The sequence below is a fragment of the Microtus oregoni genome, unplaced genomic scaffold (assembly GCF_018167655.1).
Source record: "Microtus oregoni isolate MIOR12 unplaced genomic scaffold, Mior012 000022F_ref0000154, whole genome shotgun sequence".
Classification (NCBI taxonomy): domain Eukaryota; kingdom Metazoa; phylum Chordata; class Mammalia; order Rodentia; family Cricetidae; genus Microtus; species Microtus oregoni.
In genome coordinates, this window is record NW_024543081.1 from 25,841,523 (window position 1) to 25,855,111 (window position 13,589).

General features: G+C 42.2%; 1 protein-coding gene across 1 annotated transcript in view; it reads left to right on the forward strand.

Moving 5' to 3' along the window:
* The window catches only part of Kcnq3 (potassium voltage-gated channel subfamily Q member 3), a 266,543-nt gene extending 257,362 nt beyond the window's left edge, over positions 1–9,181 (forward strand). Inside the window, exon 15 of the mRNA XM_041671782.1 lies at positions 378–9,181. Coding sequence (XP_041527716.1) covers positions 378–1,112 — 735 coding nt within the window. The 3' untranslated portion in view covers positions 1,113–9,181. The remainder of the gene's footprint in view (positions 1–377) is intronic.
* Positions 9,182–13,589: the final 4,408 nt, after the last annotated feature.

The following is a 13,589-nucleotide window of genomic DNA, read 5'->3' on the forward strand; positions in this document are numbered from 1 at the left end:
CTTGCATTACCAGGTATTAATAATGGACACTAATAACCATATCCTTGCATATGAGAAAAGTCTCAAAAAACAAGAACTCCACTCCTTCACTGAGTTAGTAATATCGCCTCTTCCAGGAGAGGACAATGAAAACCTGGAACACTTACTTAATCTCAGCCTGTCTGTGGGATTCTGGTCTTTGATGCCAGATGACCTCCTTGCCCATTTCTGCATGGGTGTTGATATATGCATGGGACCTCCCAGCAGACATTGTGGAGCCATTCAGAGCTGCTGTTATTATTGAGACCTGCAAAGCACCGCTTCTGAGAAGCAATGGCTGAGTGACAGTGACCCTCATTCCCTGAGGAGCAGTGAATCCAGGTGCTTATGTTTTCCAGGTTCACGACATGGGGAAGAAACTGGACTTCCTTGTGGACATGCACATGCAGCACATGGAACGCCTGCAGGTCCATGTCACGGAGTACTACCCGACGAAGGGGGCCTCGTCCCCAGCAGAAGGGGAGAAGAAAGAGGACAACAGGTATTCTGATTTGAAAACCATCATCTGCAACTACTCAGAGACAGGCCCCCCAGACCCACCCTACAGCTTCCACCAGGTGCCCATCGACAGAGTCGGCCCCTATGGGTATTTTTCACGTGACCCCGTGAACCTGACCCAAGGGGGACCCAGTTCGACAAAGGCTCAGCCCACCCTTCCCTCCTCGGGAAGTACATATGCAGAGAGGCCCACAGTTCTGCCCATCTTGACTCTTCTGGACTCATGTGTGAGCTACCACTCACAGACAGAACTGCAAGGCCCCTATTCGGACCGCATCTCACCCCGCCAGAGACGCAGCATCACTAGGGACAGTGACACGCCTCTGTCCCTCATGTCCGTCAACCACGAGGAGCTGGAGCGGTCTCCAAGTGGCTTCAGCATCTCCCAGGACAGAGATGATTATATGTTTGGCCCCAGTGGGGGATCGAGCTGGATGAGGGAGAAGAGGTACTTGGCTGAGGGGGAGACGGACACAGACACAGACCCCTTCACGCCTAGTGGTTCCATGCCTATGTCATCCACTGGGGATGGCATTTCGGATTCTATATGGACCCCTTCCAACAAGCCCGCTTAGAAGGGGTCACTGGATGACTCCTGGTACTGTAGACAGACTTTGTACAGCTCACTTACTCTCACGCCTAGCACTTACAATGGTGTAAGTGGCTGTGTCAAGCGCATGCATGTGCGCGGTGGGCCCCCTACAAGCAGGGGCTTCTCACAGCCTTCTTCCTCCCTGTGTCACTGCAACAGAGTCGCTTCCTTTTCAGCATGGTTTGCATGACTTGACACTATATAAACGGCACTGTTAGTCTCTTCTAGATACACCTTTACCTGCTCTTCTTACTTTCAATCATGATCGAACAAGTACAGGGAGACTTACTGGTGAGCTGTGCTATTTGTTTGGTTGGCTGGTTTGGGTTTTGATTTGGATAAACTGAGAGCAGAGTTTAAGTTATTTCTAGGCTCACTTCCCCTTTGTGTAAAAATGCTCCAGTTAAATCAACTGTTTTCTAAAGCAAGGGAATAATTTTCTCAACCAAAACATACAGTGCATTCCAATGAGGCTGGAGGACAGGAACAAGATAGTCAATCAACACCCAAAGCCAAGATTTTGAAAATTATTTCACTAATGGAAGGCTGGTTAAATTATTTAAACACTCCCAAAGGGACTTGATCTACTTCTTTTACAGTACTGTGCCTCAGTTTGCTCATCTGTAAGATGTTGGTGATCCAAAATATAACATCACACATGCTTTGGATTGGTGAGGAAAAATCTTCCATACATACCACAAACACAGAAAAATAGTTCCCAATTTATGTAGCCAAAGATAATGAAATTTACCAAAAGTGGGATGCCCCCTCTAGGCAGGAGCTATATTTCATGTCTTCAAAATAAGATTCCAACCCACTCTTCTGCCTGTACTTGAATCCAAAGTGGAAATTAGAATCAAGAGTGATTATCTTTCCAAGTCCTCTATTTAAAAGTGGGAAGTTTGGGCACAAGTCAAGTGACATTCCTTGAGACACTTGGTTGTCATGTGTAGAGTAAGGACTCCAAGCCTCTGCCTGGTGATGACTCACTTTTTGCCTGAGTTTCCCCTCACATTATCCCATTTGCACACCGGATGCAGAAATCGTGCCGAGACACCAGCACTCTTTATCCATGAAATATAATCTCCACTCTTTATTCAAAGCAAGGAGGATATCTACTTTGAGCACAAAGCATGCTCACGTGATGCTTTGTATGTGGGATCCAGGGTGGAGAATACAAACTAGTTATGAATATGCAAATAGGAAGAATTCCCAGAACCATTCACTTTTACTCTCCCCTTCCCCCAGATTTTCAAAATGAAAATATTAGAACCACCCAAAATCAAAAGAGCTACTGGAGTGTCAGCCAACAGCCTAGAGATCCCTGCCCTACTACTGCAGGAGGATGGATACTAAGCACAAGCCACCCCGTGGCCTCCTGGGAGGTATTGCTACATGCTGCAAACCTCTGATAAAAAAAAAAAAAAGGTTGGACTTTGGCTATTCTTGCTAGATCACTATGCCACAATATTAGTGTCTCAGTCTTCTCACGTATCAAAACACTGGTTTTAAATCATTGCCATGGTGACCATGAAGGTGATAAAAATACCCTAAATAAGTGTTTATATGCCAATGCTGTTCGCTGTGTTGTCAAGATCCATAGATACCATGGCAGACATCTGGCTGATGGTTTCATAAACTCCTGATCCTAGGATCCTGCCCTGTGTTGGGTAGAGATTCCTCAGCAATTGGTTTCTTTCAATCCACATGCTGAGATTGGTCCTGTACAAACTGCTGAGAAGAAGTAATGGTGAAAGCTTGTCCCATGATAGAGGTACTTAAATCCAAATCTTTCAATTCCACAAACCGTGACAAGCACTGAGAATGGTAAGGAGTACCTTTCATGGATGGTATCATGAATGGAACCTTTAAGTTCAAGGCAGGCAATATAGTCACACACATTGGATGCAGACCTTTGTGGTTTGCAAATTGACTTTCTGACAATCTGAAAGACAAAGGCTGTTGCCCTGTCTTCCCAGTTCTTTCAATATGACTTCACTGGTACCACTGGGGCTATAAGAAAACTTACACCTCTTCCAAGGGACTTGGTTCTTGAATCTGACCTTCCTAGAATGTTTTCATCAGAAATAGGTATACTATCTAGCACCAAATATATGCTACCCTTCTTTATATGCATGGGATTGGGGAGGAAGTTAAAGAAAAATATGTACCATGTGATTTTTCCTAACATATTCACATTCCTTCAGAACTTCCTAGCATTGGTATATTACATGTGGGTGCATTTCTTCAGGAGTTCAGTGGAGTTCTTGGTCAAGAATTCTGCGAACTGAAGCTTGCATTGTCTTGCAAGCAAGCTATAAGTAGGCAGTCTTGTTTTCCTGATTCAAAATCAGAGGGGCAGAAATTAGTTTTGTATTGATTATCAGCTTAGCAGAGGTCAGTTGTCTGTATCAGATAGGCACAACCAAATACGTAGTGTGTAGAGGACTGCTGTGAAGAGCCCATCTAAGGGAACAAACAGGAGAAAGAGGTTCTAGAGTCCTTCTACCGTAATATTCTTCTACAGAATTCTAGACCAGCACGCAAAACCTACTCATCTAAACCTGTTGGTACATTGCATGATCACCATGGCTAGCACTGAGGATGCAGAAGTTCTACTCTTGGGGATGAAATGATGGTGTGTGTCCCATGAAGATCTTTTGTAAGTCAAGAAATAAATAATCTAAGGACAGAATAATCCTAAAGAATTGGATAACATGTACCAAAAAATCATACAAGTAGCTCTGCAGTGTGCTGAGGAGATCCCAGCAGTTTTTGCAGAAACCTAGAAATACTGACAAGCTAATTCCATCACAAGAACTGGGAATCATTTTCTCAGATAAAAGGATAATCTCATTTCATATATTTGGCTGCAATGCTTTAAAATATAGTACATTTAAATTTTTAAGAAGTAGGGCTGGAGGTATAGCTCAGTGGTAGAGTACTTGCCTACCGTACAGAAAGTTCTGGCTTTGATTTTTAGCATGGCACAACACACACGCATACACACACACACACACACACACACACACACACACATTAGGGGGACATATCTTAGCAAGATAAAAATAAATGAGAGAAATCAGTGCTAGTTAAAGGGTAATTATATTAGGCTGAATAAAAGTCAGTTTAAGTGTAAATTTGATTGTTAAATATTATTATACAGATAAATGCTAAAAACATACAAAAACTGAAATTGTGGGAGAAAAAGAAAATATTGAATTGAGAAAACTCTTCAATAACTATTTTTAAAACGTACAATTCAGACTTACTAAATATGACACTGATGTTTTGAAATCTTGTTTTAATGAAGTAAATAAAAAATACCAAAGTATATAGGTAAAACCAAACTAATTAACTAACAATTATGCATATTATGTCTTTTGTGTACAAAGCAGGTCCTAGACATCGTAACTCAAGCATAAGCACCCTTTGAAAACATGACATATCAGAATCTACTCACAATTTGCCAAAATAATTCTCATAATTTTATGCTACTCTGAGAGTGTAATAAATAAGTATTTATTTGGTTATTCATTTAGCAAGATTTATGAGGTACCACTGAACACCAAGGATTGTGCAACAGAAATACAGAGATCAGGAATCCAGTTTCTGTTATAAGAAAGCTGGTGGCTTCAACCGTCAATGATCCTTTTAGACTTTTCCTACCTGATTTTGTATCTGCAGACAACTGTCCACTAATAGTGCCTCCCAGAGGGGAGAATTGGAAGTTCAACACAGAAGAAACTGGAAGCAAAGGCACTGAACCAAAATGATGATGATTCTGTCGCCTCCGGGAAGGCAGAGATAATTGAATGGGGAATTTACTTTTGGGTTAATCATTTTGGACTCTGTAACACCCAATAAGTGATGTAAACATGTGGGCTCTGAGAAAGGTTCCTGGAGAAATTAGCCTTTTCCATATCCCCGTTGCACTGGAGGCCTGGCAAGTAGCTGAGGCATCTGTCTCACCATACTGACCAAAAATGCCTTGGTACATGTCATGGCAAAACATCTATTTGAAAAGAAAAAAGTCACTTTGCCAGTGAGAATCTGCAGATCAAAATCCTTGGAGGGAAGAAAAGAGATGATCCCAGAAGTCAACTTTACTTTTGACAAGGCTGCCACATCGACCCTGATTCCCACAATACATTGCTACTCCAGATGATGCTGCATAGGATAGACCCTCTTTGGTTCTCATGAATATGTTCCCAAGACACCCAGGACCACTGATATTTTCATTGCTTTAGAGTTTGAGAGTATCCTTAAGAATTTGTCTTCACTTCTCTTCAAAAGCATGCTGATGCCAGCATGAACTTTAACCTACATATGCTTTCTGCGTCCAAAAGAAATTCAAAATTCTCATGCTGCTTTTACCCTGTTCATAACTGAGCCATCTGTACCCTAAACATGGCAGCAGATAGCAACTCAGTAGTTCCCAGCTTCAGAGATGTTAGAGACTAGAATACTTATGAAGCTTTCATAGGTTTTGAAACCATGTAGTGATGATAACGTCAAACAAATGAAAAGGATATTGAGATGACTTGTATAAAAATTTGAGTTTTGAGACATTCAAAACTATTTCTATTTTAAATTTCAAGTGAGACAATCAACTCTGTGTAAAACCCTTAGTACAGTAACTGGTCTGTACCAAACCTGTCCATGGTTATTCATGTCTGTTTTTACAGTACATGTATGCTCCATAACACTGATTACTGATATTACTTATGGAATCTTAAGTTTACAACAGAAAATATTTTTTTAGGAAAAAAGAAGCTGGTGGAGATATAATCCAAATTATTGCATGATAAAACTAGGCTTTTTTTTTCCGTTGCTCTTTAACCATGTACCTGTCTGCAGCATGATTGTTTTCTTTTTCCCCATCACAATGTAGAAGATAAGGAATACTGGAAGGAGCATTAGGAATGCTGGTTCTCGGTAGGTATGTGCTGAAAGTGCTGTTGAACAGAGTACCAGATGTAGCCATATTCTCTTTTAAAAACTACTTATAGGAGATATAGGCAAAGAGAAACTAATTAAATATGATAGGAAAGTCAACTGTTGCCTGATGGCTACCAGTAGCACCCTTTCCGTGAATGGGACATCTTCAGGAAAAGGGTCCGAACTTGTTCCGATTCTTCCCTGTGGATGTGATCTCAGACTTCCATGGTCTCATTTCAGTCTCATATCTCTGATCCCTCTAGGATCAGATGTACTTGCACAGAATTGAGGAGATACAATTTTACAGACTGTAAAATGCTCATAGCAAGAGCTTGGTCACTCATATTTTTTTAGGGCAGGGCATAAATGCTCAGAGGACAGGGGCCTTAACCAGGTCTCATGATATTGAAAATAAAGATGAAGTAGCAGAGTGAACCTAGATCTCAGGTCTCCTTACCCCTCGTCCAGATGTTGACACCAGAAGATAAATGACAATTTCCTGCCTCTCTTGAGAAACGGCTGAACCAGAAATAATGTTTGAGAGCATCACTCTAGGGGACTCTAGAATAGGACTGAGGTTCCCAAGTCCTGAAGATGTCCCTTCTTCTGAATATCTCATCATCAAAGGGCCCAGAGAAACCTCGTGTGGTTGAGTATAGTTAGGTAAAGACAGAAGAACACTGTTTCAACCATGTTCATGACTACTGTCCCCCACCATTATGACTATTCTTGCATTGTCTCTTATTGTGCCAAGATTGGACACAAGATTTGTTGATCCCATGGACCCATTCAGCTCCACACACACCTTCAGTTGTAGCCTCAGATAGAGGTCCCATGAATGAGACTTCTCTATAAATGTGATTTAAGTAGGACCTGATTTCTTTGGAATCTGACATGCCACAAGCTTCCAATTCTAACAAAGGTGTCGCTGTGTACCAGAGTATCTGGGTTTCATCTGAGCAGGCCTGGCTCTTCTTCCTTTACCCCAGGGGATCCCCATGCTTGCCATTTCATAGACAGACACTTTGGGCCCTTGTCAAAAACTTCCTACAATCAGTTCTGATTTAAATATATCATGCCTGTATAACTGTGATAACACCTTAGAGAATAAACTGGTCTTCATGACTCATGTGCAGATTGCTAGAATGTCCACTTGGGCTGTGCTTAGATTTGCCAGAATTTGACAGTGTTCCCCCATAGCTTGTATGAAACCCATTGGTAAGATAGGCCGTGTTAGTGATCCTGTGTTGGCTGATCCAAAGCTCCTGAAGGAATCAAAGAGAAAAGTGGTACATTATTGGATTGGTTTCAATTACTGCATTATTTTAACAATTGTCAGTCTGCCTGAGTCTTTTTTCCTCTTAACAGCATTCCTCTGGGATTGAAGTAAGTGCTAGGAAAATTAGTAATTTTTATCATAGTAAAAAAATGCAAAACAAAACAGATCTATGTAACCTAAGAATGGCTTAAGTTAATTAACCACACCTAGCCTGGTACTAAGGAATATACCAACTAAAATTGGAAACCTAAGAGTTCTAAAACCAAAAATTTGGTTTCAATGCTCTTTTCTCTAACTCTATCCACAAAACTGAGGTCTGGGATAGGAGAACAGTTCCCACTAAGTTCTCTATATTGCCAGCATCCTTAATGTAAACCCACTTGGGGGCTGTTATTGGCTGCACAGAAATTGAAGCTGAGAGAAAGAGAGCTGCCTAGATGTCACATATTACAAAAGAAAGATCTTGCATTTTACACAAAACCATGGACCTCAGAAGCTTATCCTATCCCTGCCCCCACACCAATTCTCCCAGGCAGTAGAACTGGTCCCCGGTCACTCTTCATGGTCCCCAAGAAGACATTTCCCTCCTCTGTGCAGTCAGTTTTTCAGTGAAATGATCGTGCGCCCACCCAAGCTCCCTAGAAAGGAAGGGTGACTGTGTCAGCTGCCCGCTGCTAGTCAGCAGGTTCTTTGAATGTTTCCACAATCCAGCTGTCGGAGGCAGAAAGTGATGCCACATAAATTATTCACAGGGTTCACATTGGAGTCCATTAGCCCTTGGAGTTTGGTGGCCACAGATATTCCCACAAACACCCTTGGTTCTCTGTCACCCCAGATCCTCTGTCACTGTGTTTATCTGAATGAGTTCAAATGTTCCCCAGTGTCAGCCAGCTGTCATCTTCTGCCTCTAGACTGCATCCTTATTTTAGGGCTTTGAAATATTGTGCGAACACAAACTAGCCTTTAGAACATGTTCTCTGAGAGGTCAAACGGGCAAATCAATTGTGTCCCCATTTCTCAATATTAAGAGAACAGGAATCTGCATGGACACCAAATGGATCTCCTAACAGGGTCATTCTTTACCCCCTCTGAATCCAGTTCCAGGGAATGGGAGATCAGCTTCAAGCCTCGGCCCTCCCTGGGGGCTAAGCAGAGGATTTGGACAGCCCTTCAGTCAAACAGCAGGCGTAAACAGATAGAGAGAGAACCTCTGCCAGGTTCCGAAAAGCCTAGTTAGGATAGATGCACGTTTTCAGATTTGCCAGTCCTTCCTGTTTTAAAGAGAGAAAAAAAATCTATCTCATGCTGATGGGCTATGAATTTTATCCCCTCCCCCTTCCTAATGTGCAGTGATGAGAAACACCTACTGTGGAAGAACAAATTAAGGTTTCCAGTGATATGAACCACTGTGTTTGATTTTAGGTTGTATTTTTCTTTCACCCCTTTTGATGGCATAGAATTCTGGTGCCTTGCTCCCTGGATTTGTCTCTGTGCTATGAGTAGGCTCTCTACATTCTGGCTTACACGGGAACACAACTATTCCACAAGTGCCCTTTAGTGCTCTTTATAATATGGTTTCCTGTAATTTTTAAACTGTATGTGTAATTTATATTCTGATTCTGTCCAATATTTGACAACTTTAATAGGTTGATTTCCATATATATATATATTATGCAAACAATTCTTACCTGATTTTTTTATGTTCTATCTCGAGATCAATAAAGATTGCGCCACTTATTAATAAGCAGATGTTCCAATGATTCTGTGAAAAATGTCTGAGAAATGCTTCAGAATGGCTCTTTTGGGGCTGTATTACTGAGGGTCAAAGGCACTGCAGAGAAACGCTACAAATACTCATGGCCAAACACAGCAAAGATCTATTTCTTGCCCAAATGAAATTCTAACATGGGCTATACTTATGCTAGCATGGAATAAACCCAGTTATCTCCAGCCACCAAGCCCAGCCAGGAAAGGAGAAAATGAGAAAGTCATACCATCCTCTAACTGCCTGCATTCAATGACTAGTTCTTTATAGTCACGTTTTCACTGACCAGATTTTGTCCCGTGGTATTGACAAAACTGCAATGGATATTGGGATTTGTAGTCTTCAGTAGATCTCAGCCTGGAGAACTGGTGTTAATGCTAAAATGTTCCCCTAGAAATGACTAAAGTTACAAAAATATGCATGACAGCAATTATCTTGCAGAATTTGGCAAGAATTGTCTTCTTATTGGTGATGTACATATCAATCGTGCCACAAGGACATGTGCTCAACTATGTTCATAGCATCATTGTTTGCTATAGCCAGAACCTGGAAACAACCTAAATGCCCCTCGACTGAAGAATGGATAAGGAAAATGTGGTACATTTACACAACGGAGTACTACACAGCAGAAAAAATAACGACATTTTGAATTTTGCAGGCAAATGGATGGAGCTAGAAAACATCATTTTGAGTGAGGTAACCCAGGCACAGAAACACAATTATCACATATACTCACTCATAAGTGTTTTTACAACATAAAGCAAAGAAAACCAGCCCACAAATCACAATCCCAGAGAACCTAGACAACAATGAGGACCCTAAGAGAGACATACATGGATCTAACCTACATGGGAAATAGAAAAAGACAAGATTTCCTGAGTAAATTTGGAGCATGAGGACCATGAAAGAGTGTTGAAGAGGAGGGGAGAGGCAGGGAGGGGAGCAGAGAAAAATGTAGCACTCAATAAAAATCAATAAAAGGGGGATGAAAAAAGATCTGACACAAAAAGAGAAACTACAAGACTTCTTTTCTTCCATTCAAAATTTCCACTTCCTCCCCTCCTCCCATTCTCCTCCTGCTCCCCCACTCACCCTCCTCCCTCCCTCTCCAGTATTAAGAGAGGGCAGGGTACCCTGCCCTGTGGGAAGTCCAAGGCCCTCCCCACTCCATCCAGGCCTAGAAAGGTGTGCATCCTAACAGACTAGGATCCCCAAAAGCCAGTACATGCAATTGAAACAATTCCCAGTGCCATTATCAATGGCTTCTCAGTCAGCCCCCATTGTCAGTCACATTCAGAGAGTCCAGTATGGTCACATGCTCATTCAGTCCCAGTCCAGCTGGATTTGGTGAGCTCCCATTAGAACAGGCAAATTGTCTCAGTGGGTGGAACAACCTCTCGTGTTCCTGACTTCCTGCTCAACTTCTCCCTCCTGCTCTTTGACTGGACCTTGGGAGCACAGTCCAGTGCTCTGATGAGGGTCTCTGTCTCTATCTCCATCCATCGCCAGACGAAGGTTCTATGGTGATATTCGAGATATTCATCAGTGTGACTATGGGACAAAGCCAGTTCAGGCACCCTCTCTTCTGCTACCCAAGGACCTAGCTGGGGACATCCCCGTGGACACCTGGGATCCCCTCTAGAACCAAGTCTCTTGCCAACCCTAAAATGGCTTCCTTAATTGAGATATCTTCTTCCCTGGTCCTATACCCGCCCTTCCTCCATCTCAACCCTCCCACTCCCCCAAGATCTCCCCAATCCTTCCCTTCTCCCTTCTCTCTCCCCCTTTCCCCTTCCCCCAACCCCACCCCCACCTCTGCCACCATGCTCCCAACTTTTGCCTGGCGATCTTGTCTGCTTCCAGTTTCCAAGAGGATTTATATATTTTTTCTTTGGGTTCACCTTATTATTTGGTTTCTCTAGGCTCGTGAACTATAGGCTCAATATCCTTTGTTTATGGCTAGAATCCACTAATGGGTGAGTACATACCATATTCATCTTTTTGGGTCTGGGTTATCTCACTCAGAATAGTGTTTTCTATTTCCATCCATTTGCATGCAAAATTCAAGATGTCATTGTTTTTTACCGCTGAGTAGTACTCTAATGTGTATATATTCTACACTTTCTTTATCCATTCTTCCACTGAGGGATATCTAGGTTGTTTCCAGGTTCTGTCTATTACAAATAATGCTTAATTTATGATACAGAATATGCTTTAAGATATAGAAAAGTATAAAATCAGAGGCATCTTTTGTAATGATAATGCCGCTATTATAGCAACCAAAGATAAGTTGTTATATATTACTATTGCATATTATATTGTTCCTGTGTATGTGAAATTAATAGGATTCACAAAATATAAGAAATAGTGACAGAATTGTAAAGAAAATTATGCAATTCAGAAATAAAGCTTAAGCTTTTAACATTTTTTTTAAAAAAAAGATGCTAGTGCTAATAGGCCAAGGAGCAATTTAATTAATAGTTTCTGTGTGGTTATTTTGGGGCTGAGCAGGAACAAACGAACAGGCTCCAACAACACACCCTCCAAAGGGGTCATGACCCACAGGTTGAGAACCCCTGATGAGACATCAGTGCTATTGAAGATTAATATAAAAATAGCATGGTTGGGTTTCTATTTCTCATAAGAGCACTGTGTCATAAAGGATATAAGAGATGAACAGGCGAGTAGATGCAGAAAGACTAGGGGAAGAGGAATGGAGCAGGTGGGCAGAAGGGCATTCTGATGAGTAAGTCAGTTCTTTGCCTGCCCCCAGGGAATGAACTTGGCTAACATAAGAATCCCCATTACAAAGGGTCTTGTTTCATCTCTGGAGCTGGACTTTTATTTAAAAGCCTCTCCAAAACTTAGTGCTGTCAGACATAGTGGGAATAAGAACTGCTATCCACCTAGCTCTTATGGAACATAGACATTTTGTTTTGTTTTGCTTTCTGTGATTTGTCTCATCTCATCTGCATGGTAAACCTTCTTGAGTATGGAACTGTTATCCAGCCCATTTTGTAAATCAGAAAACTGATGCTAAAAGTTTCATCATTTACCCAATGTCACTGAGGCAGAACCAGAATTTGAACTCAAGATGGCTGATTCCAGAACCTGGATTCTTGGGCATGAATTCATGAAGAACTTTCACTTGAAGAACCATCTGAGAAATTAGATGTGGACTACACCAGTTAACATCCATGAATGAAGCCTGCTCACTCAGCCTCTTCCTTTCGCTTCTCCAGCAACTTGAATGTGTGTGGCTCTATCACTCTGGGACTGACTCGGAAGAAACAAGTCACCATATTATTAGAGATGTTAAGGTGTGTGTGTGTGTGTGTGTGTGTGTGTGTGTGTGTGTGTGTTGTGTAGGTGCATGTGGACATGTATGTGGAGGACAAATGTTGATGTCAGGTGTTTTTCTCCATTGCTCATGACAGTATTTTTAAGACAGCTCTTTCATTGAACCTGTCACTCACAGATCTGACTAGATTGGCTAGTTGGCACGTCCTGTCCCCAGTTACACACATGCATGGCTGTGCCTGGCTCTTTGGAAGTTAAGATGTTAATACAGGGATCGTGTTTAAAGATTAGGCCAGGGTTTTACCGTGGAACAACAGAATTTCCCAAAGCTGGAAGCAATGAAGTACCTTTAAACAAAACCCTGAGCACTCCTACTCTTACAGGTCCCAGGGAGCTAATCTTTGCAACCTACTGGGTTTTGTTTATAGAGAGCCCCCTCTGAGAAGTTATATGAATTGGGCCAAACAATTGTTCCAGGTGCACCCAGGAGCCTGCTAGCATCTAACCTTTTCTGGCTGAAGGTTGCCCTTGGATGTTAAGGGGCACTCTCAGGTTACTCATACTGCAGCTGAATGAGCTTCAAGGTGCTGCGACCTTAGGTGGAGAAGTGGGGAGACACGGTCAATGAAGGTGGAGAGTATGAGGAACCATACTTCAACTGCCAGTGAACTGGAAGGCAGGCGGAATGGATCTGGGGCAGGCAGTATCAATATGTTGCACACAAGTCCTGTTTCAAATCCTGCTTGCACAAGGAAAACAAAACCACTCTGAGAGACAAATGGCAGTGTAGGACAGCTTTAGGCAAGCTGACGACCATTCTTAACAGAAGGATACCTAGTGCCGGGAGTCTCTTGGAACAAGGGCCATCACCAATGCTCTTAATCTAGGTCAGCATCTAGCTGCAAGGGAAGGACCTATGGACAGTTTGTGGCTGTGGGAACTTCATGCACCTTGCTGCCATGTCATTCCCCAACAAAACTCGGTCCCATGAGTATCAAGTGCATGTTAGATAGACCTGAAAATTTATATCCCTGAGAAAATCCCTTTCTATCTGCATAAATGGAGCAATAGCTCTTTCATAGCCTCCCATCCTAGATGCTCCTGGGAATCTGCTATTGTGTCCAAGATTGTATTCCTACAATGAGCACTGACATCCCCACACTGGGGACGTGTAA